This window comes from Hyperoodon ampullatus (assembly GCF_949752795.1).
Source record: "Hyperoodon ampullatus genome assembly, chromosome: 5".
Lineage (NCBI taxonomy): Eukaryota > Metazoa > Chordata > Mammalia > Artiodactyla > Ziphiidae > Hyperoodon > Hyperoodon ampullatus.
Window position 1 is genome coordinate 146,561,545 of NC_136918.1, and position 15,247 is coordinate 146,576,791.

The 15,247-nt window shown below is 43.4% G+C and overlaps 1 protein-coding gene across 3 annotated transcripts in view; it reads left to right on the forward strand.

Annotated features, from left to right (window-relative positions):
- Positions 1–2,902: 2,902 nt before the first annotated feature.
- The window catches only part of PRMT2 (protein arginine methyltransferase 2), a 39,870-nt gene continuing 27,525 nt past the window's right edge, over positions 2,903–15,247 (forward strand). For all 3 annotated transcript variants that reach the window (XM_079704860.1, XM_079704861.1, XM_079704862.1), the window contains exons 1-4: positions 2,903–2,992; positions 4,226–4,322; positions 9,964–10,071; positions 10,734–10,916. In XM_079704860.1, the coding sequence (XP_079560986.1) occupies positions 4,284–4,322; positions 9,964–10,071; positions 10,734–10,916 (330 nt within the window). In that variant the 5' untranslated portion in view covers positions 2,903–2,992; positions 4,226–4,283. The remainder of the gene's footprint in view (positions 2,993–4,225; positions 4,323–9,963; positions 10,072–10,733; positions 10,917–15,247) is intronic.

The following is a 15,247-nucleotide window of genomic DNA, read 5'->3' on the forward strand; positions in this document are numbered from 1 at the left end:
GGAGCTCTCTCGGATCCCTTTTATAAGAGCATTGATCCCATTCATGAGGGCTCTACTCTCATGATCTTATCTCCTCTGAAACACTCTGCTACTTAATACCATCACCTTGGGGTTAGGATTTCAACATATGAGTTTTGGGGTGATGCAGACATTCAGTCCATAGGAGTATATTTTCATTAACATTCAATTTGAAATTGAAAATAATATCTCTTTGGTTTCTTTCTTTCACTCATGGGTTATTTAGATTTATGCTGCTTAATTTCCGAATATTGGGACTTTTCCAGATTTCTTACTGCATTGATTTCTAATTTTATTTCACTATGGTCAGAGAACATACTCTAAGATTTCAATCTTTGCAACTTATTGTGACTTATTTTATGGGCCAGTCTATGGTCTTTCTTGGTTAACATTCCATATGATCTTAATAATAAGGTGTATTCTGCAGTTGTTTGGTGTATTATTGATACTTTGATTGTTAATTAAATCATGGGTGTGATAGTGTTTAGATCTTCTACATCACTACTGTGTGTGTGTTTTTGTTTGTCCAGTTGTTCTGTCAGTTGCTAAAGGGTAGATGACATTTGATGTTACTTGGTGCTACTGTACATGACATTTTTAGATTGGAATTTCCAGCTGTTGATTGTTACCATATTGGGCCTTCATCCAGAGACCTTAGAAATTCACTCATTAATTGTAATACTTTATTTGTAGATTATCTTGGATTATCTGCAAACACAATCATGCCGTCTGTGAACAATGACAGTTTTACTTTTTCCTTTCAATCTTTACATTCTTTGTCTTTCTCTATCTTTCTTGAATTGGATAAGACTGCCTGTACACTGTTGAATAGAAATGGTGATAGAGGACATTCTTGTCCTGTGCCTGAATCCAGGAGGAAGGCATTCGCTGTTTTGTTATTAAATATTATCTGTGTGTCCTTTCACAAACTAAGGTATTTCTATTTCTAGGTTTGTAAGAGTTTATTGGGTGTTGAATTTTATGAAATGTTTTTTTCTGCACCTATGTAGATGCTCATGTTTTTTTCCCTCTAATCTGTAATGTGGAAATAACATTGATTTTTAAATATTAAACATTCTTTCATTCCTAGAATAACACTCAGTCATGAGATGTAATCATTTTATATATCACCGGATTGTTTTTGCTGATGTCCATCCAGTTAAAGAAAGATGCACAACATAAGAGTTGTTGAGTTTAAGTTTTATGTAGGGTCTTGCTGAGCATTATAGCTCAGGAGGCAGCCTCTCAGTGGCTCTGAGGGAACTGCTCAGAAGAGGCAGGGGAGGGGCCGGTTTATGTATGATTTTTGGCCTGGGAATACATGCAGTCAAGCATACATTTTGGTAAAAGATTGCTGTTAATCACAAAGAACAGATATCCCAAGTTAATGATTTTAGTACTTTTCTATGTATGGGAAGATACAAGAATCCAGGTCATTGAAATTCTTCCTGAGCGATGCATCTAGGGGTCTCTGTATCCAAAGCACAGAGTGCCGAATCCTGAATTCCTCTCGGTGCACTGTCGTCCAACCGCAGTGGGTTACGACTTAACCCTTGTAGAACTGCGTGGTGAGCAACGCTCTCTGTCTTAGCCATTTTAACTTTTTTTCTGCGTCTACTAGTATTTTATAGCAGGGTTATGCTGGCCTCATAGAACCAGTTAGGAAGTGTTTCAGTTTTCTTTATTTTCTGGAAGAATTTGTGTAACATTAGTATTATTTTCTCCTTATGTTTGGAAGCATTTACTAGTGAAGCCATCTGCTCCTGGAGTATTCTTTGTAAGAAGATTTTAAATTATGAAATTAATTCCTTTCGAAAATCTAGAACTATGCAGATTTTCTAAATATTCTCATTTAGTTTTGGTAAGTTGTTCTTCAAGGAATTTGTCTAATTTATCTAATTTGTTAAATTTTTTGGACAAACTTCATAATATTAGTATATTATCTTTAAAAAAATCTACAGCATCTGTACTGAATTCCTTTTTCATTTCGTATATTGGTAATTTGTGTTCCTGCTCTTTTTTTATTATGGTAAGATACGCATAAAACTTACCTTAACCATTTATAAGTGTACAGTTCAGTGGTATTAAATAGCTCACACTGCTGTGCAACGATCGCCAGCATCCATCCCCGTTAATTCTCATCGTCCTGTGAAACTGAAACCCTACACCCATTCACATCGTCTCCCTATTTTCTGCTCTCCCAGGTCCTGACACCCGCCACCCTACTTTCTCTAGGATTTTGACCACCTTCTCCTACCTTTCCGGCTCCAGCCACCACCTGCCCACTCCCGTTAGACCACCATATAGCAGTGGCCAATAACGTTATTGTTTTTCTTTAAATCCCAAACTTCCTCTCTTAAGTTTATAAATAAAAAATCACTCTGCTTCCATTTGTCAACTGGAAAGAACGACACAGGGTTTACACTTCACAGTGCGGTGGGGAAGGTTAACTGAATTATTACAAGAAAAGCACGAGAAAGCAGGTCCTGCTCTGGAAATCAGCCGCTTCTGTCATTCGTAGCGGGTTTCTGACCCCCAGACCAGGATGGCTCCTGCTCCCCTCCGCCTGCGCCGCCGCCCCGCCCCCTCCCCGGGCTGCCCCCAGCGCCCGGGTACGCGAGCCTGAGCCCGCACGCTTGGAGCGCAGCGCCCGGGCTCGCGCAACGGCCGAAGGCGGGATCCGAGAGGCGCGCCTGCGCGGGGCGCTCGGCCCAGGACCGGGTCTTCGCCGGGATGCCCCCGAGCGCACTGCGCCTGCGCGGTCCAGGGCGTTGGCTCCCCTCTCCGGACAGCGGGGCGTGTACGGCGGCGCATGCGCGCAAAGCCGGCTCCAGGGCGGGGCTTTCTACGCGGGCAGCCTGCGCACATTACGCCTGCGCGGGCCGAGGGCGGCGGCTCGGGTTCTTGGTGGGTGCTGGCTGCCCCTCCGTGTCGGAGGTGTGGACGCCAACCTCAGCGGAGAAGCGCGGCTGAGGTAGGTTTCCCGTGGGCAGCTCGGGCGGCTGGACCGCGCGTGGGGCAGGACATGCCAGGTGAGGGGTCCTCGCCCGATGTGTGCGTCAGCGGGCGGCCCGAGGCCGCCGCCCCCTATCGAGATTTCTCCGCGCCTTCGCGCCTCTGTGCTGACCTCGAGCTTGGTGCCCCGCCCCCGCCAGGGCCATGCCGTCCCTCCGAGCACGCCTACGGCGCCACACCCATCGCCCGCAGCCCCGCTACCTCCCCAACCACGCCCACAGTGCCCCGCCCCTCCCGGAGCCGCGCCCCAGTGCCACGCCCACATCCCGTCTGCCTTTGGCTTCCGGGCCACTCTCCCACCCTCTCAGAGAGCAGGTCACATTCCCTTCCCTCACTACCCATTCTGCTCTCGCGTCACGCCCTGCCCCTCCCTTCATCCTCTCTTCCCCTGTTTCTCTCCCTACCCCGTTGGCCACCTGCCCTTCAGGATCGTTGGCCCTCTCCCCCAACCCTGCCCCGCCCCTCAACCGAGCTCCGCCCCATCCAGGGCCCGCCCCATTATCCCGCCCCGCCCACCCTGGCCCCATCCGTCAACCCGGCCCCGCCCTCCCACCGGCCCAGCCCCGATGCAGTGTTTCCAGCGAAAATGCAATGCATGTGTATTAGTATTTATAATTACAAACGTCACCCAAGGAAGTATTAGGTCTTGACTGATAAAGTGAAGCCCTCATTTTAAACAAAGAATTTCTGTATAATTGAAAAAAACACACATCCATCTCAGAGCGTAGTATGGGTTACACTGTCACTGGAAAAATAAGGTTGAGAATGAGAAGAAAAGCCTCTGGGAGATGCAGACCTTGGTTCCTGTTAGTGGAAACACTTTAAAGCCCCAGATAGGAAATTCTAATTGGAGTTAAAGTTGTCAGGGTTCCAAGGAAGGAATTGACATCAATTTATTGTTTTAATTCAACCCAGTGATCTAACAGAAACTAACAGTCTTTGGCCAATGAACAATTAACACCTTGCAGGCTAGTGATGAAAATATACACTGTTTGGAGTTCATAAATTTTAAATGCTTTCAATTGATTTTGTAAGAATTATGTTTATAAATTTCATTTCTGTTCATTCTTTACATTCTTTACATTTATTTCCATTTGGTAGAGGACGTTTTTCGTGGACCTTAGAAGTTATGTGGACTTAATTATTATGCAACATAACAAGCATTTTCTCATTCTATCTCTTTTTAAAATAGAAATGGAGGAGAAAATGAAACATTAAAGCAGCAGCTATGTGCAGATCCCAGAGGAATTATGGCAACACCAGGTGACTGCTCCGGAAGTGAGTTGCAGGTAATTTCGGTTCTGCTGTGTGAGAACTTGTATTTAAAGACCAGGACCATTACAGAGACTGGAGCTCAGCCCAGAGTGATGGCATTTTCCTTGGACCTTGGAGGGTGGCCACTAACCAGGGGATGCTTAAATAAAGGAAATGCACAGTGTGTAAAGGTCACACATGACGTTCTGAAATGGGCCCTGTAAACACTTCCCAGGAATCTAGGGTTCCATTTTTGGCCCTTGAGCTGGTGAAGAAAGCACATTTTTTTTTAGTTATTTAAAAACATCCCAGACATAATATGTTAGAGACAGGTTGGACATTAGAAAAGATTTATATATTCATACTGTTTATCTGCCTGGGACACACATATAATTTCATTCAAGTTAACAGTAAAAAAAAAAAGTCACCTTAAATTTAAAGGAATGTCAATTATGTAAAATTAAGAACCAGAATACTCTAATAAATAATGTTTTTTAAAAAACATTTTCATATCTGTGATGTCAATTTTAACATTTTCTTTTCTCTTTACATTCTAATTATCGTTCTAAATTCATTTGGGTTTTTATATATAGAAATTTTATTTATAGTTGGATCATTTCATTAATCTGTTTCTTAAAATTATGAAAATATTCTTAAAATTTGATTCTTAAAATATTAAAATTAATCATAAAATGTTTTAATTTCATGGATCTCTTAATTTTATTTTGAGAAATTAAAAAACTACTGGAACATTTACAGAATAGCATTGCAGACATCAAGTATCAATACATATTACACAGAAGTGGAAACTTGCTAACATTTTGTCATATTTACTTCAGAATATAAGTATATATATGAATAAAAAAACATAAATAAAGTTTGTTCCCCAACCCCAGTCCCATTCTTCTTCCTCTGTCTCAAGTGCAAACACTACTATGAATTATGAATTGATATTTGTGCTTCTGCACCATCTTTTATACTTTTATACCTTAAGTAGGCATCTTTGAGCAGCATATGATATTGTTTGTGTGTGCTTTTTAGGATTTACCTAAGTGGTGTCATAGTCTGTGTGTCCTCTGCAGTCTGCCTTTTCCACCTACGTTACTTTTGAGGGATTTGTCTTTAATGTACGGGTACAGCTGGTTTAGTCCTGAAGGATGGTCCCTCTAGTGTGTTCCTTATATGAAATGTATCATATTCACAGGTAGGTACGTAGGTCTGTTCAGTCTTACTGTTGTACGTTAGGTATATACCACATTTTATCTCTTTCCCTTTTGTTGGACACTTAACATTGCTTCCAGTTTTTCTCTATTTCAAACAGTGCTGCAGTGAACATCCTTCAGTGTGTCTCTTTGTGCACATGTGCTCCAGGGTATTTACCCAATAATGGCATTGTAGGATGGAAGGGATTGCATATTTTCAGTTTTACTAGATAATGAGCAATTGTTCCCCCAGGTGGTTTACCAGTTCACAGGTCTGCCAGGAGCCCAAAGTGCTTGCTAACACTTGAGAACATCAGGCTTTTTAATTTTGGTCAGTCTGTGGGTTAGAAATGGTATCTTGTGATTTTAGTTTTCCTGGTTATTTATGAGTTATGGTAGTATTTCAATGATATTTGTGTTCATCCTGGTAATAGCATTCTTCATCACAGAAGAAACGCCTGATAGTCACAGTTTGCGTTTTATCTTTTTAGGAGTTTATCAATTTTATGTTTTCAAAGAAACCTTTGTTAACTTTCTCTTTGTCCATCTGTGTTCTATTTCATTGATTTCTGCTTTTATTTCCTTTATTCTATTCTATTTGGGTTTAATTTTCTCTTTTCATAGCATCCTGAGATGGAAGCTTGGATCAATGATTTTAAACCTTTCTTTTCATATATTTTTGTGTGTGTGTGTGTGTGTGTGTGTGTGTGTGTGTGTATATATATATATATATATATATATCTTTAAAGCTGTAACTTTTCCTCTATTCACTGCTTTAGCTGCACCTCACACATTTAAATGCATTGTATTTTCATTATTGTTCACTTAAAATACTTTCTAATATATGACAATGGAAATTAGAAAATTTCCGGGCTATTCAGAAGTGTGTTGCTTAATTTCCAAATGTGGGAAATTTTATATTTTTGTTATTTAATTTTGGCTTGATTATGTTTGGTCAGAAAATATAACATTTCAATCTTTGGAAATTTATTCAGGCCTGCTTTATGGTCTCATCGTAAGGGTTATTTGGTGGATGTTCCATGTGCACTTGCAGAGACTAAGTTATTCTGCAGTTGTTGGGTGTAGTGTTCAATGTCTTCACTGTCAAATGGGTTATTAGTATTGCTCAAATCTATATCCTGTTTGATGTTTTGTCCATTTGTTCTATCAATTACTGAGAGAGATGCGTTTCAAAAATCTCCACAGTGATTGTGGATTTGTCTATTTTTTTTGTTATTTCCTTTTGGATCTATCACTTTTTGCTTCATATATTTTGAATCTCTGTTATTTGGTGCATATGTTTAGGTTAGTTTTTGTTTTCTAGATTGGTTGACCCTTTTATTTTTATGAAGTCTCTCTTTTTACCTATTAATACTTCTTGCCTTGCATCTACTTTGTCTTAGTGTTTGCATGGCACACGGACACATATATACCTATATTTTCAGCCAAACTAACTCCATATATTTAAACTGTTCCTCTTGTAAAGAGCTTATAGTTATGTCTTTTATTTTCCTGTCGGATAATATTTGCCATTTAATTGGAGTATTCAGTCCATTAACGTGTAACATAAGTCTAACATGAGCCTAACATCTTGCTGTTTGTTTTCTCTCACAATTCTTCCTTTTTACCTTTCTCCATTCTTGCCTTCTTTTAGATTAATAAAATATTTTCTATAATTCCACGTTATCTCCTCTGTTGACTTTTTAGCTGTACTGTTTGGCTGGCCAAAAAGTTTGTTTGGATTTTTCTGAAGATGTTATGGAAAAACCTGAACAAACTTTTTGGCCACCCCAATATTATTCTAATGGTCACCCAAGAAATTATGATATGCATCCTTAACCTATTCTAGTCTTTTTTTTTGACCGCTTCACAAGAATCCTCTAAATTAGTTCCATTTACCAGCCGCTATTTTTGTGCTGTTGTTGTAACATATTTTACTTCTATATATGCTATAAACCCCACAAAAAATTATTATTGTTTCTCTATACTGTCAAAAGTCTTTTTTATAAAGTATAAGTAATAGTGTTTCCCTACACGTTTACCTTTTCTGGAGTCTTTACACCTATTCCTCTGGCAAAAATTAAAGACGGTTACTCCATGCACTGCTGGTGAAGTGTGAAGTGCCGCATCCTTTATGGAAAGAATCTGACAAATGTTTGAGTGAAAACTATGTTTACGTTTCAGCCCTGTCAGTCTATCCCATAGAGAGAAAGTGTCATCATGTCATGATAAATGCGCACAGACGCTTGTGGTGGTAGAAAACTGGACATCCAGAGCAAGTCCATCAGTCGAAGATGACTTAAGCCTCAGGCAGAATCCCCGCTGCGAAATGTTATGTAGCCATATGTTATGTATGTACGTGTGTACATACATAACATATATACGTATGTTATGTAGAGTTCTGCAGGTTGGGAGTTTGCCACAAGTTATTGTGTGAGTGAAAAAAGAAAAATTTTTTAAAACTGGTATCTTTTACAAAAAGCTATGTCAAAAGGAAAAATAAGTTGTGTGCGCACACGTGTGACACGAGCACGGGAGGTGTGGGGACCCTCCTCCCTCTGCATGCACTCCATGTAGACCAGGCGACCGTGAGGGTTGGGGGTGTGGGGGGCCGGTGACACACAGCGCGGATGGAGCCGGACAGGATGAGGGAGGGAGAGCAGAAACGAATCGCATTACTGTGATAGGAAAATGTGCAAAGGATACAAACAGGTGATTATTAAAATAAAAAGATGACCAGTGTATAGGTAAAATCATGTTTGATCACTAATAATCAAAGGAAGGCAAATGGAGGTAACCAAGAGGTAATTTCTCGCCCTCAGACTGGCAGAGGCTGCAGTGATGAACATCCACTGTTGATGAGGCGCAGGGAACTCATGAGGCTCTGTCCTCTCATGCAGGAGCTCAAGCGGCCGCCCCGTGGAAGGCATCGGGTGGTGGTGTCAAAGCCGTAAAAGACCTTGACCCTCAGTGTCATATTCAGGAATTTATCCTAAGAAAACTATCAGGGACAGACCGATTCATATTAAAGTTCACCTTAACATAATTTATACTAGTCAAAACTGAAAACAGTTTAAATGTTTATAGGAGATTTGATAAATAAGTTACAGTAATTCATGGAATGGAATACTATGAGATACTGAAAATGTGCTTAGCAGTGTATTTAATAATGGGGAAAAATGTTCAGAATTTAATAAGTGCAAAATATGTCATGAGGCAGAATTTTATGATCCCGGTAAACACCATGTAAGGAGGTATTGCGTGTGCACGTGAAGAAAGCCTGAAGCGCTGTAACGGTGGCGTGTTACCGTCATTGAGCTCTGACCAGTGAGCAAGCTAACACTTAGTTTTAATTTTCCTCTTTGTGCTCTTTTCTTCCACACGTTTTCTAAAATGAACATGAATGGTGGTTATGTTTAGGAAAATCTGTTAAACGTATGTCCGGGCAGGGTTGCTGCAGTGAACTGGATCGCGAGCTGGGGCCCTGCCGCCTCTGGGGTGGCCTCCAGGGAGACCCGTTTGGACATAACGGGAGGCGGGCTGCGTGCAGCCGAGACCCAGGGCGCCCCCTCCGAGTCCTGAGCAGCAGTGCGCCCCGAGGGCTGCGCCCTGCCCCCTGTGGGCCCTCAGCACGGCCACCCAGCTCTGCCCTCGGGTCTGACGCCCAGACAGGGCTGCTTTCACCTGGGCCGGTCGCCACCTTCAGAGCGTTGCTGCTGATGGGGTCAGTCACCAAGTGGTCACTCGCGGTGCCTCCTTCTTGTTCTTTCTCTGACGTTCGCTTAAGGATGCGAGTCATTTTGTACTAGAGACTAAAGTCAAGGTGGAGGGAGGGTGAGATCCTTTCATTCTGCTGGTGGAGACGACCCCAAGTGTTTGTAGGATGAAAACGTGGTCACGTGAATCTTGGTTTGAAACCATCCTAATAACCTGGAGCCAAGAGAGACAGACAGAGACAGAGACAGAGAGGCAGAGGTGGAGAGAGACAGAAACAGAGATGGAGACAGAGATGGAGAGAGACAGAGATGGAAACAGAGAGTCAGAGACAGACAGAGACAGAGAGACGGAGAGGGACAGAGGCGGAGAAAGACAGAAACAGAGGCGGAGACGGAGATACAGAGAGGCAGAGACAGAGAGACAGATGGAGAGGGACAGAGACGGAGAGAGAGACGGAGAGAGAGATGGAGAGGGACAGAGACAGAGGCGGAGACGGAGATGGAAATGGAGACAGAGAGAGAGGCAGAGACAGCAGAGACAGAGAGACAGATGGAGAGGGACAGAGACAAATAGACGGAGACAGAGAGACAGATGGAGAGGACAGAGGCAGAGAGAGAGACAGAAACAGAGATGGAGACAGAGAGACAGGGAGGCAGAGACAGAGGCGGAGTGAGACAGATGGAGAGACAGGCAGAGAGAAGGGCAGAGAGGACGGGCAGCCCCACAGTCACCTCCCTTTCTCCCTTGCTTTGAACAGGAGGGAGAGGACCCCGCCGTGCAGGGCGAGGAGGGGAACCTCCAGGGTAGTGTGCACCCCGAGGAGTTCGTGGCCATCGCAGACTATTCTGCCACTGATGAGACACAGGTAGCCATGTGGGTTATGCTTTGTGGATTCAGCATGTTCAGGGACAGGATTAGATGTAAAATTTGCAGAAGTCATAGCAGATTTAAATAAAGAAGTATTCAGATACTTCACTGCCACAGGAGACCTGTGGGTGACCCTCCCAGCCTAAAAAATTCAGGTCCCAAGCCTGATGTGAAGGATTCCCGGGTGAGGAACAGGGGGTGGAGGTACCTGCTTCAGTTTCTGCTTTGAAACTCTTACTTAGAACCTATTCTAATTCATGAAAAATTGGGTGTAAAATAAAAATATTTACTTGAATGTAGCATTCTTTACTTTGTAATAGGAATTTCTTAGCATAAGCCTCCAGTAACCGAATCAGCTACCACCTAGCTGAGTTACGGTGAAGGGGCTGTTAGAAATTTTGTTCTAAGAAATTTATAGTTTGAAAACGTTTAATCTTTTTTTAAAAAAAAAATCAATTAAGGTGTGCTTTTGTTTCGTGTAGATATTCCACAAAAATCTTAAAATCCTGGTATCATTTTCATATCTTGTCAGTTGATGCATTTACCCATTGACTCCTTTTCGAAATTGTTGTGATTTGGGCCCCAGTGATGGGGGATTTATCATGGAAATACGAACTACAGGTTTTTCTTTAATTTTCATTTCTCTGTATGTTTTTATAGCTCAGCTTTTCGAGAGGAGAAAAAATTCTCATCCTGAGACAAACCACTGCCGACTGGTGGTGGGGTGAGCGTGCCGGCTGCTGCGGGTACATCCCCGCGAACCACCTGGGGAAGCGCCTGGAGGACTGGGGCCCGGAGGACTCGTGGCAGGACGAGGAGTACTTCGGCAGCTACGGGACCCTGGTACCGACTCCCCTGCCCGCCCAGCCGCTGGCGCTCGCTGCTCGCAAGTTTTAGGTTCTAAGTTTACAAATAATCTCTGGGCTTCTACTCATCATTCAGAGCAGGGCCCACAGATGTTTTCTTCATCTTAGCTGCTCAGCCCTGGCATCCACATGCTGAAGCAGCTGTACAGAACTTCAAGTGAGCAGGGCTGCTGCGTTCCAATAAAACTTTATCCATAGACACTGAAATTTTACTTCCATATGATTTTCATGTGTCATATTCTTCTTTTGGTTTTTAAAAACTGTTTAAAAATGTAAAAGCCATTCTTAGCTTGTAGGCCATATAAAAGCAGGTGGTGGGCTGGACTGGCCCACGGGCTGTAATGTGCAGACCACTGGTTTAGAGATATTGTTTGAGCAGTGGAGTATTTCTCATTATTTAAAAAAATAATAACTTTTACATTAAAAATGAAATACAAAAAAATTATATAAATCAACAGTAATACCTATAAATAACTAACTTATTAGTTTGTTTTTTTTCCAATGTGAATAAAGACCCAAGGTCCTGTGGTCCAGACTACCCTGTTTATAATTTAAACTAAATAAAACTAAATGCATGATGAACATTGCAAATACAATGTTGAGTGAAAGAAGCAAGACATCAAGGAATACCTTATGTTTGATTCAATTATATAAGTTATAAGGCAGCGTTAAAAGGTGTTGCCTATGAATGTATATATAAGTGGTGGAGCTCTAGAGATCAGGGACCTGATTCCCCTGAGAATCTGGATGGGGGTTACTGGTAAGGGGGGGTTCTATGTTTGCCAAGGCCGGGTGAGATGCTCCGGGGTGCTGGCAGGGTTCTGGTGTGGGTACAAGAGTGTTTGGAATGTAACTATGTTAAGTAAACTCTAAAGTACTTTTTAGTGTACTTTTTTGTAGGTATGTCATATTTGACAATTAAACATGTTAAAGGAAATGAAAAACCCCTGATGTGTGTACATATTTAGAGATGGAAACCATCTACTAAGAAAGACATAGTGATAATCTGAAGTCTGTCTCCTCACTCAGCTCCTTGAGATTTTTTTCAGCAACAGTGCTTATGCTTCTTCCAAATCTAAGCTGCATCTGTTTTATTCTTTTAAATTTATAGAAGAGGAATAGTTTCACACACAGTTTTTCACCTTGCTCTTCTTACGCAGCTGTACTGTTTTGAAGGTCTGTTCTTTACAGCAGCTGCGGAGTATTGTGTTGATTTGAAAAGGATCATGTTTAGTTTCCGTCACAGCAGGCAATGCTGTAATGGATGTCCTCCTACATAAATCCTGCTAAACCTTTGCTGGAATTTTCACTGGGTAAATTTGAGGGGTGTATGTATGTGTTTTTTACTTGGGTGGATCTTGCCAAGCTGCCCGCCAGAAAGATACCAACAGCATAGAAGGTGTATTTCACCACCACAAGTCTTCAGAGTGAAAAAAGATTTCCAGTCTTAAAGGTGAAATATGTATCTCGGTTTTGATTTCCATTTTTTTAAAGTGAGATTGATCTTCTTTCATATCTTATTGGCCTTTTGTATTTCTTATTTTTTGATAAACTTTCATATAATTTGCCCATTTTTCGTTTGATTTCGGTCAATTTATATGTTAAATAGGCAGTTTAGCTTGTATTTATATGTATCACACTGACCATTTGCTGCTGTTTTTCCCCCATGGAACTTTTTATCTTTATATGGTCTAATTTGTCCTTCTTTTCTTTGTAGCTTCTGCGTTTGTGTCCTATTTTCAAGGCCTTCACTCCGAGATTATAAATATCCATGCTTTCTTTTAGAGTTTTTGTGATTGCATTTTTTTTAACAATGAAATATTTAAATCAATTCGGAATTTACTTGTTAAGAATAAGGTAAAATTCCGACTTAATTTCCCCACAAATATCCAGCTGTTCCAGCTTTTGGTTACTCTTCCTTTTCTGCATAATGTGAAACGCTCATTTATCATATGTCAAATTGTTAGGGTCTGTTTTGGGAATCTCTGTTCTGTGTCATTGATCTGGTTATTTCTTCTGCAGGTCCAGATGCTTTTTAATGATTGGAAGAGCTAGGCCTCTAGTATTTCTCCTAATTTTTAGCATTTTCATGGCCTCGTCTGTTTATTTTTTTGAAACTGTTGCCAGTGCATTTTGGCTCCCTGTGCACCGATGCCGAATAGAAATACAGAGACAGAGATTTGGAGGATAAGAAATAGAGAGGCTTTGTATTTTCTTTGCCAGGCAAAGGGAAGACCCAGCAGGCTAGCGCCTCAAGAACTGTGCCCCCCTGTTCTTGGGAATTACAGGGGGTATTATAGGTGGAACTCACAGTCCAGGATAAGTGATAGGATCAAAGTGGTGAAGGTCTTGCATTCTTCTTCTTCTTGCAGTATTTTAAAACAGTCACTGCTGGCGTCAGGCAGCCTGGTAATTGGGTCCGTTCATCTCTGGGTTATCGGCCTGCGACCTTCTTTCTGAAATGTAAACAGCTACAAGGGGTGATTTGCTACAAGTGAATGCATGGAGAGTAAATGCCAGGTGCAGGGTACGACTCATGTGGAATCAGAGTAATTAGCTTTGTTTAGCTTTGTGAAAGACAAGTCTAGCTACCAGTGTTTGTCAGTAGTAACAGCTAAAGAATAACCAAGATGGCTTAACTCTTTCAGGCCTGTTTATGCTGTTTCCCCAGCCTGTTCATTGTTGCTTATTGTTCTTGTTTATCAGAAAAGTCTCATTTCTATTTTTGCTGCAACAAAACTAGTTTTATTATCGTTGTGTTGTGCTCCTGCTCCACCCCGTCCAGTTGTCCTGCATTCTAATGTGTTACATGGAAAACGTGCATTAATTTAGGGAGAAGTGACATCTTTGTGATGACTTTTCTCATTTCTTAAGCCTTGTGTTATGTGTCAGAGTTTTAAGGTTTTTTTTTGTGTGTGTGTGATACGCGAGCCTCTCACTGTTGTGGCCTCTCCCGTTGCGGAGCACAGGCTCCGGACGCGCAGGCTCAGCGGCCATGGCTCGCGGGCCCAGCCGCTCAGCGGCATGTGGGATCTTCCCAGACCGGGGCACGAACCCGTGTCCCCTGCATCGGCAGGCGGACTCTCAACCACTGCGCCACCAGGGAAGCCCTAAGGTTTTGATCATACAGGGTTGTGTACCTTTCTAGGTAAATCTGTTCCTAGATATTTTTGTGTATTATTGTATATGGCTGGGTGAAGTGTTCTATCAGTTGGATTAAGTTGGCTGAAAGTGTTGTTCACGTCTCTGTCTTTTCTGATTTTCTGCTTCTGTCAGTTGCTGAGAGAAGGGTGTTGAAGTCTCTGACTATAACTGGGAATTTGTTTCTGTTGCAGTTTTACTGGCTTTTGCTTTGTGTATTTCGAAGCTCTGTTATGAGGTACAAGAATATTTAGAATTGTCATGTCCTCTCGCTGAAGTGATCCCTGTCTTGTGACGACCTGATGCTCTTCGCTCTGAAGTGTATCGTGTCCGAGGCGAATGCAGCCATGCCGGCCTCATCCCCTGGGGCCTCCGCATCCTGCTTCTGACTCGGCGTCAGGTGGCCCCGCAGGCAGGACAGCAGGGTCTCGACTCCGTCCACCCCGGTGGCCTCCCTTTGTCCGTCTCCTAGGAGGCACGGGGCCCGCGAGGCCCGTGCAGGCCTCCTGTTGGCGCTGACCTGGTCTGGGGGGCCGGGCCGCCTGTCCCTCGGTGCGTGGTGCCGCTTGAGCTGGGTCTCCATGGCGTTGGGCGTGGGGATGGGTGCTGGGGGCGCCGCCTCGCTGGCAGCCGGGGATCCAGCAGCCTCTGTGGCCCCAGACTGTCTGGAGGAGCCTTGCTCTGCCTCCCTGGGGACCGGCCGATTCCCGTGGAGCGTGTCCTCAGGTTGGGGGTCCCGCCCGCAGTGTGGCTGGGGACCTGCGCTCAGGCCCGAGCGCCAGCGGGGTCGCTCTTCCCTCCAGCGCTGAGGCTCCTGCTGTCCCCAGGCAGCGAGGGGGGTCATGTGAGGGGCCTTGCGGGGCCCCGCGCGGAGAGGACGCGTTGGGGGCGGCGTGCGCCTCCCGCAGCCTCTCCCAGTCTTGGCCGTTCGCTCTGGGCGGATCGTGGCCACGTTGCGTCTGGACGGGAACGTGGCCGCTCCTCCGCCGCCGTCTCCGTGGTCCACACCTGCCCCTCCGCTCGCCTGGCTGTTGGGGCGGCGCAGCGCGCTGAGCAGGGAAGATTCCGGAAGCTTCCCTGTCATTCCTTCACTGTCTGCTCTGACTTGTGTCTGCTGCATATTTTGGCCTTTTACTCTTTAAACGCCGTCACTCGTAGTTCAGGTGT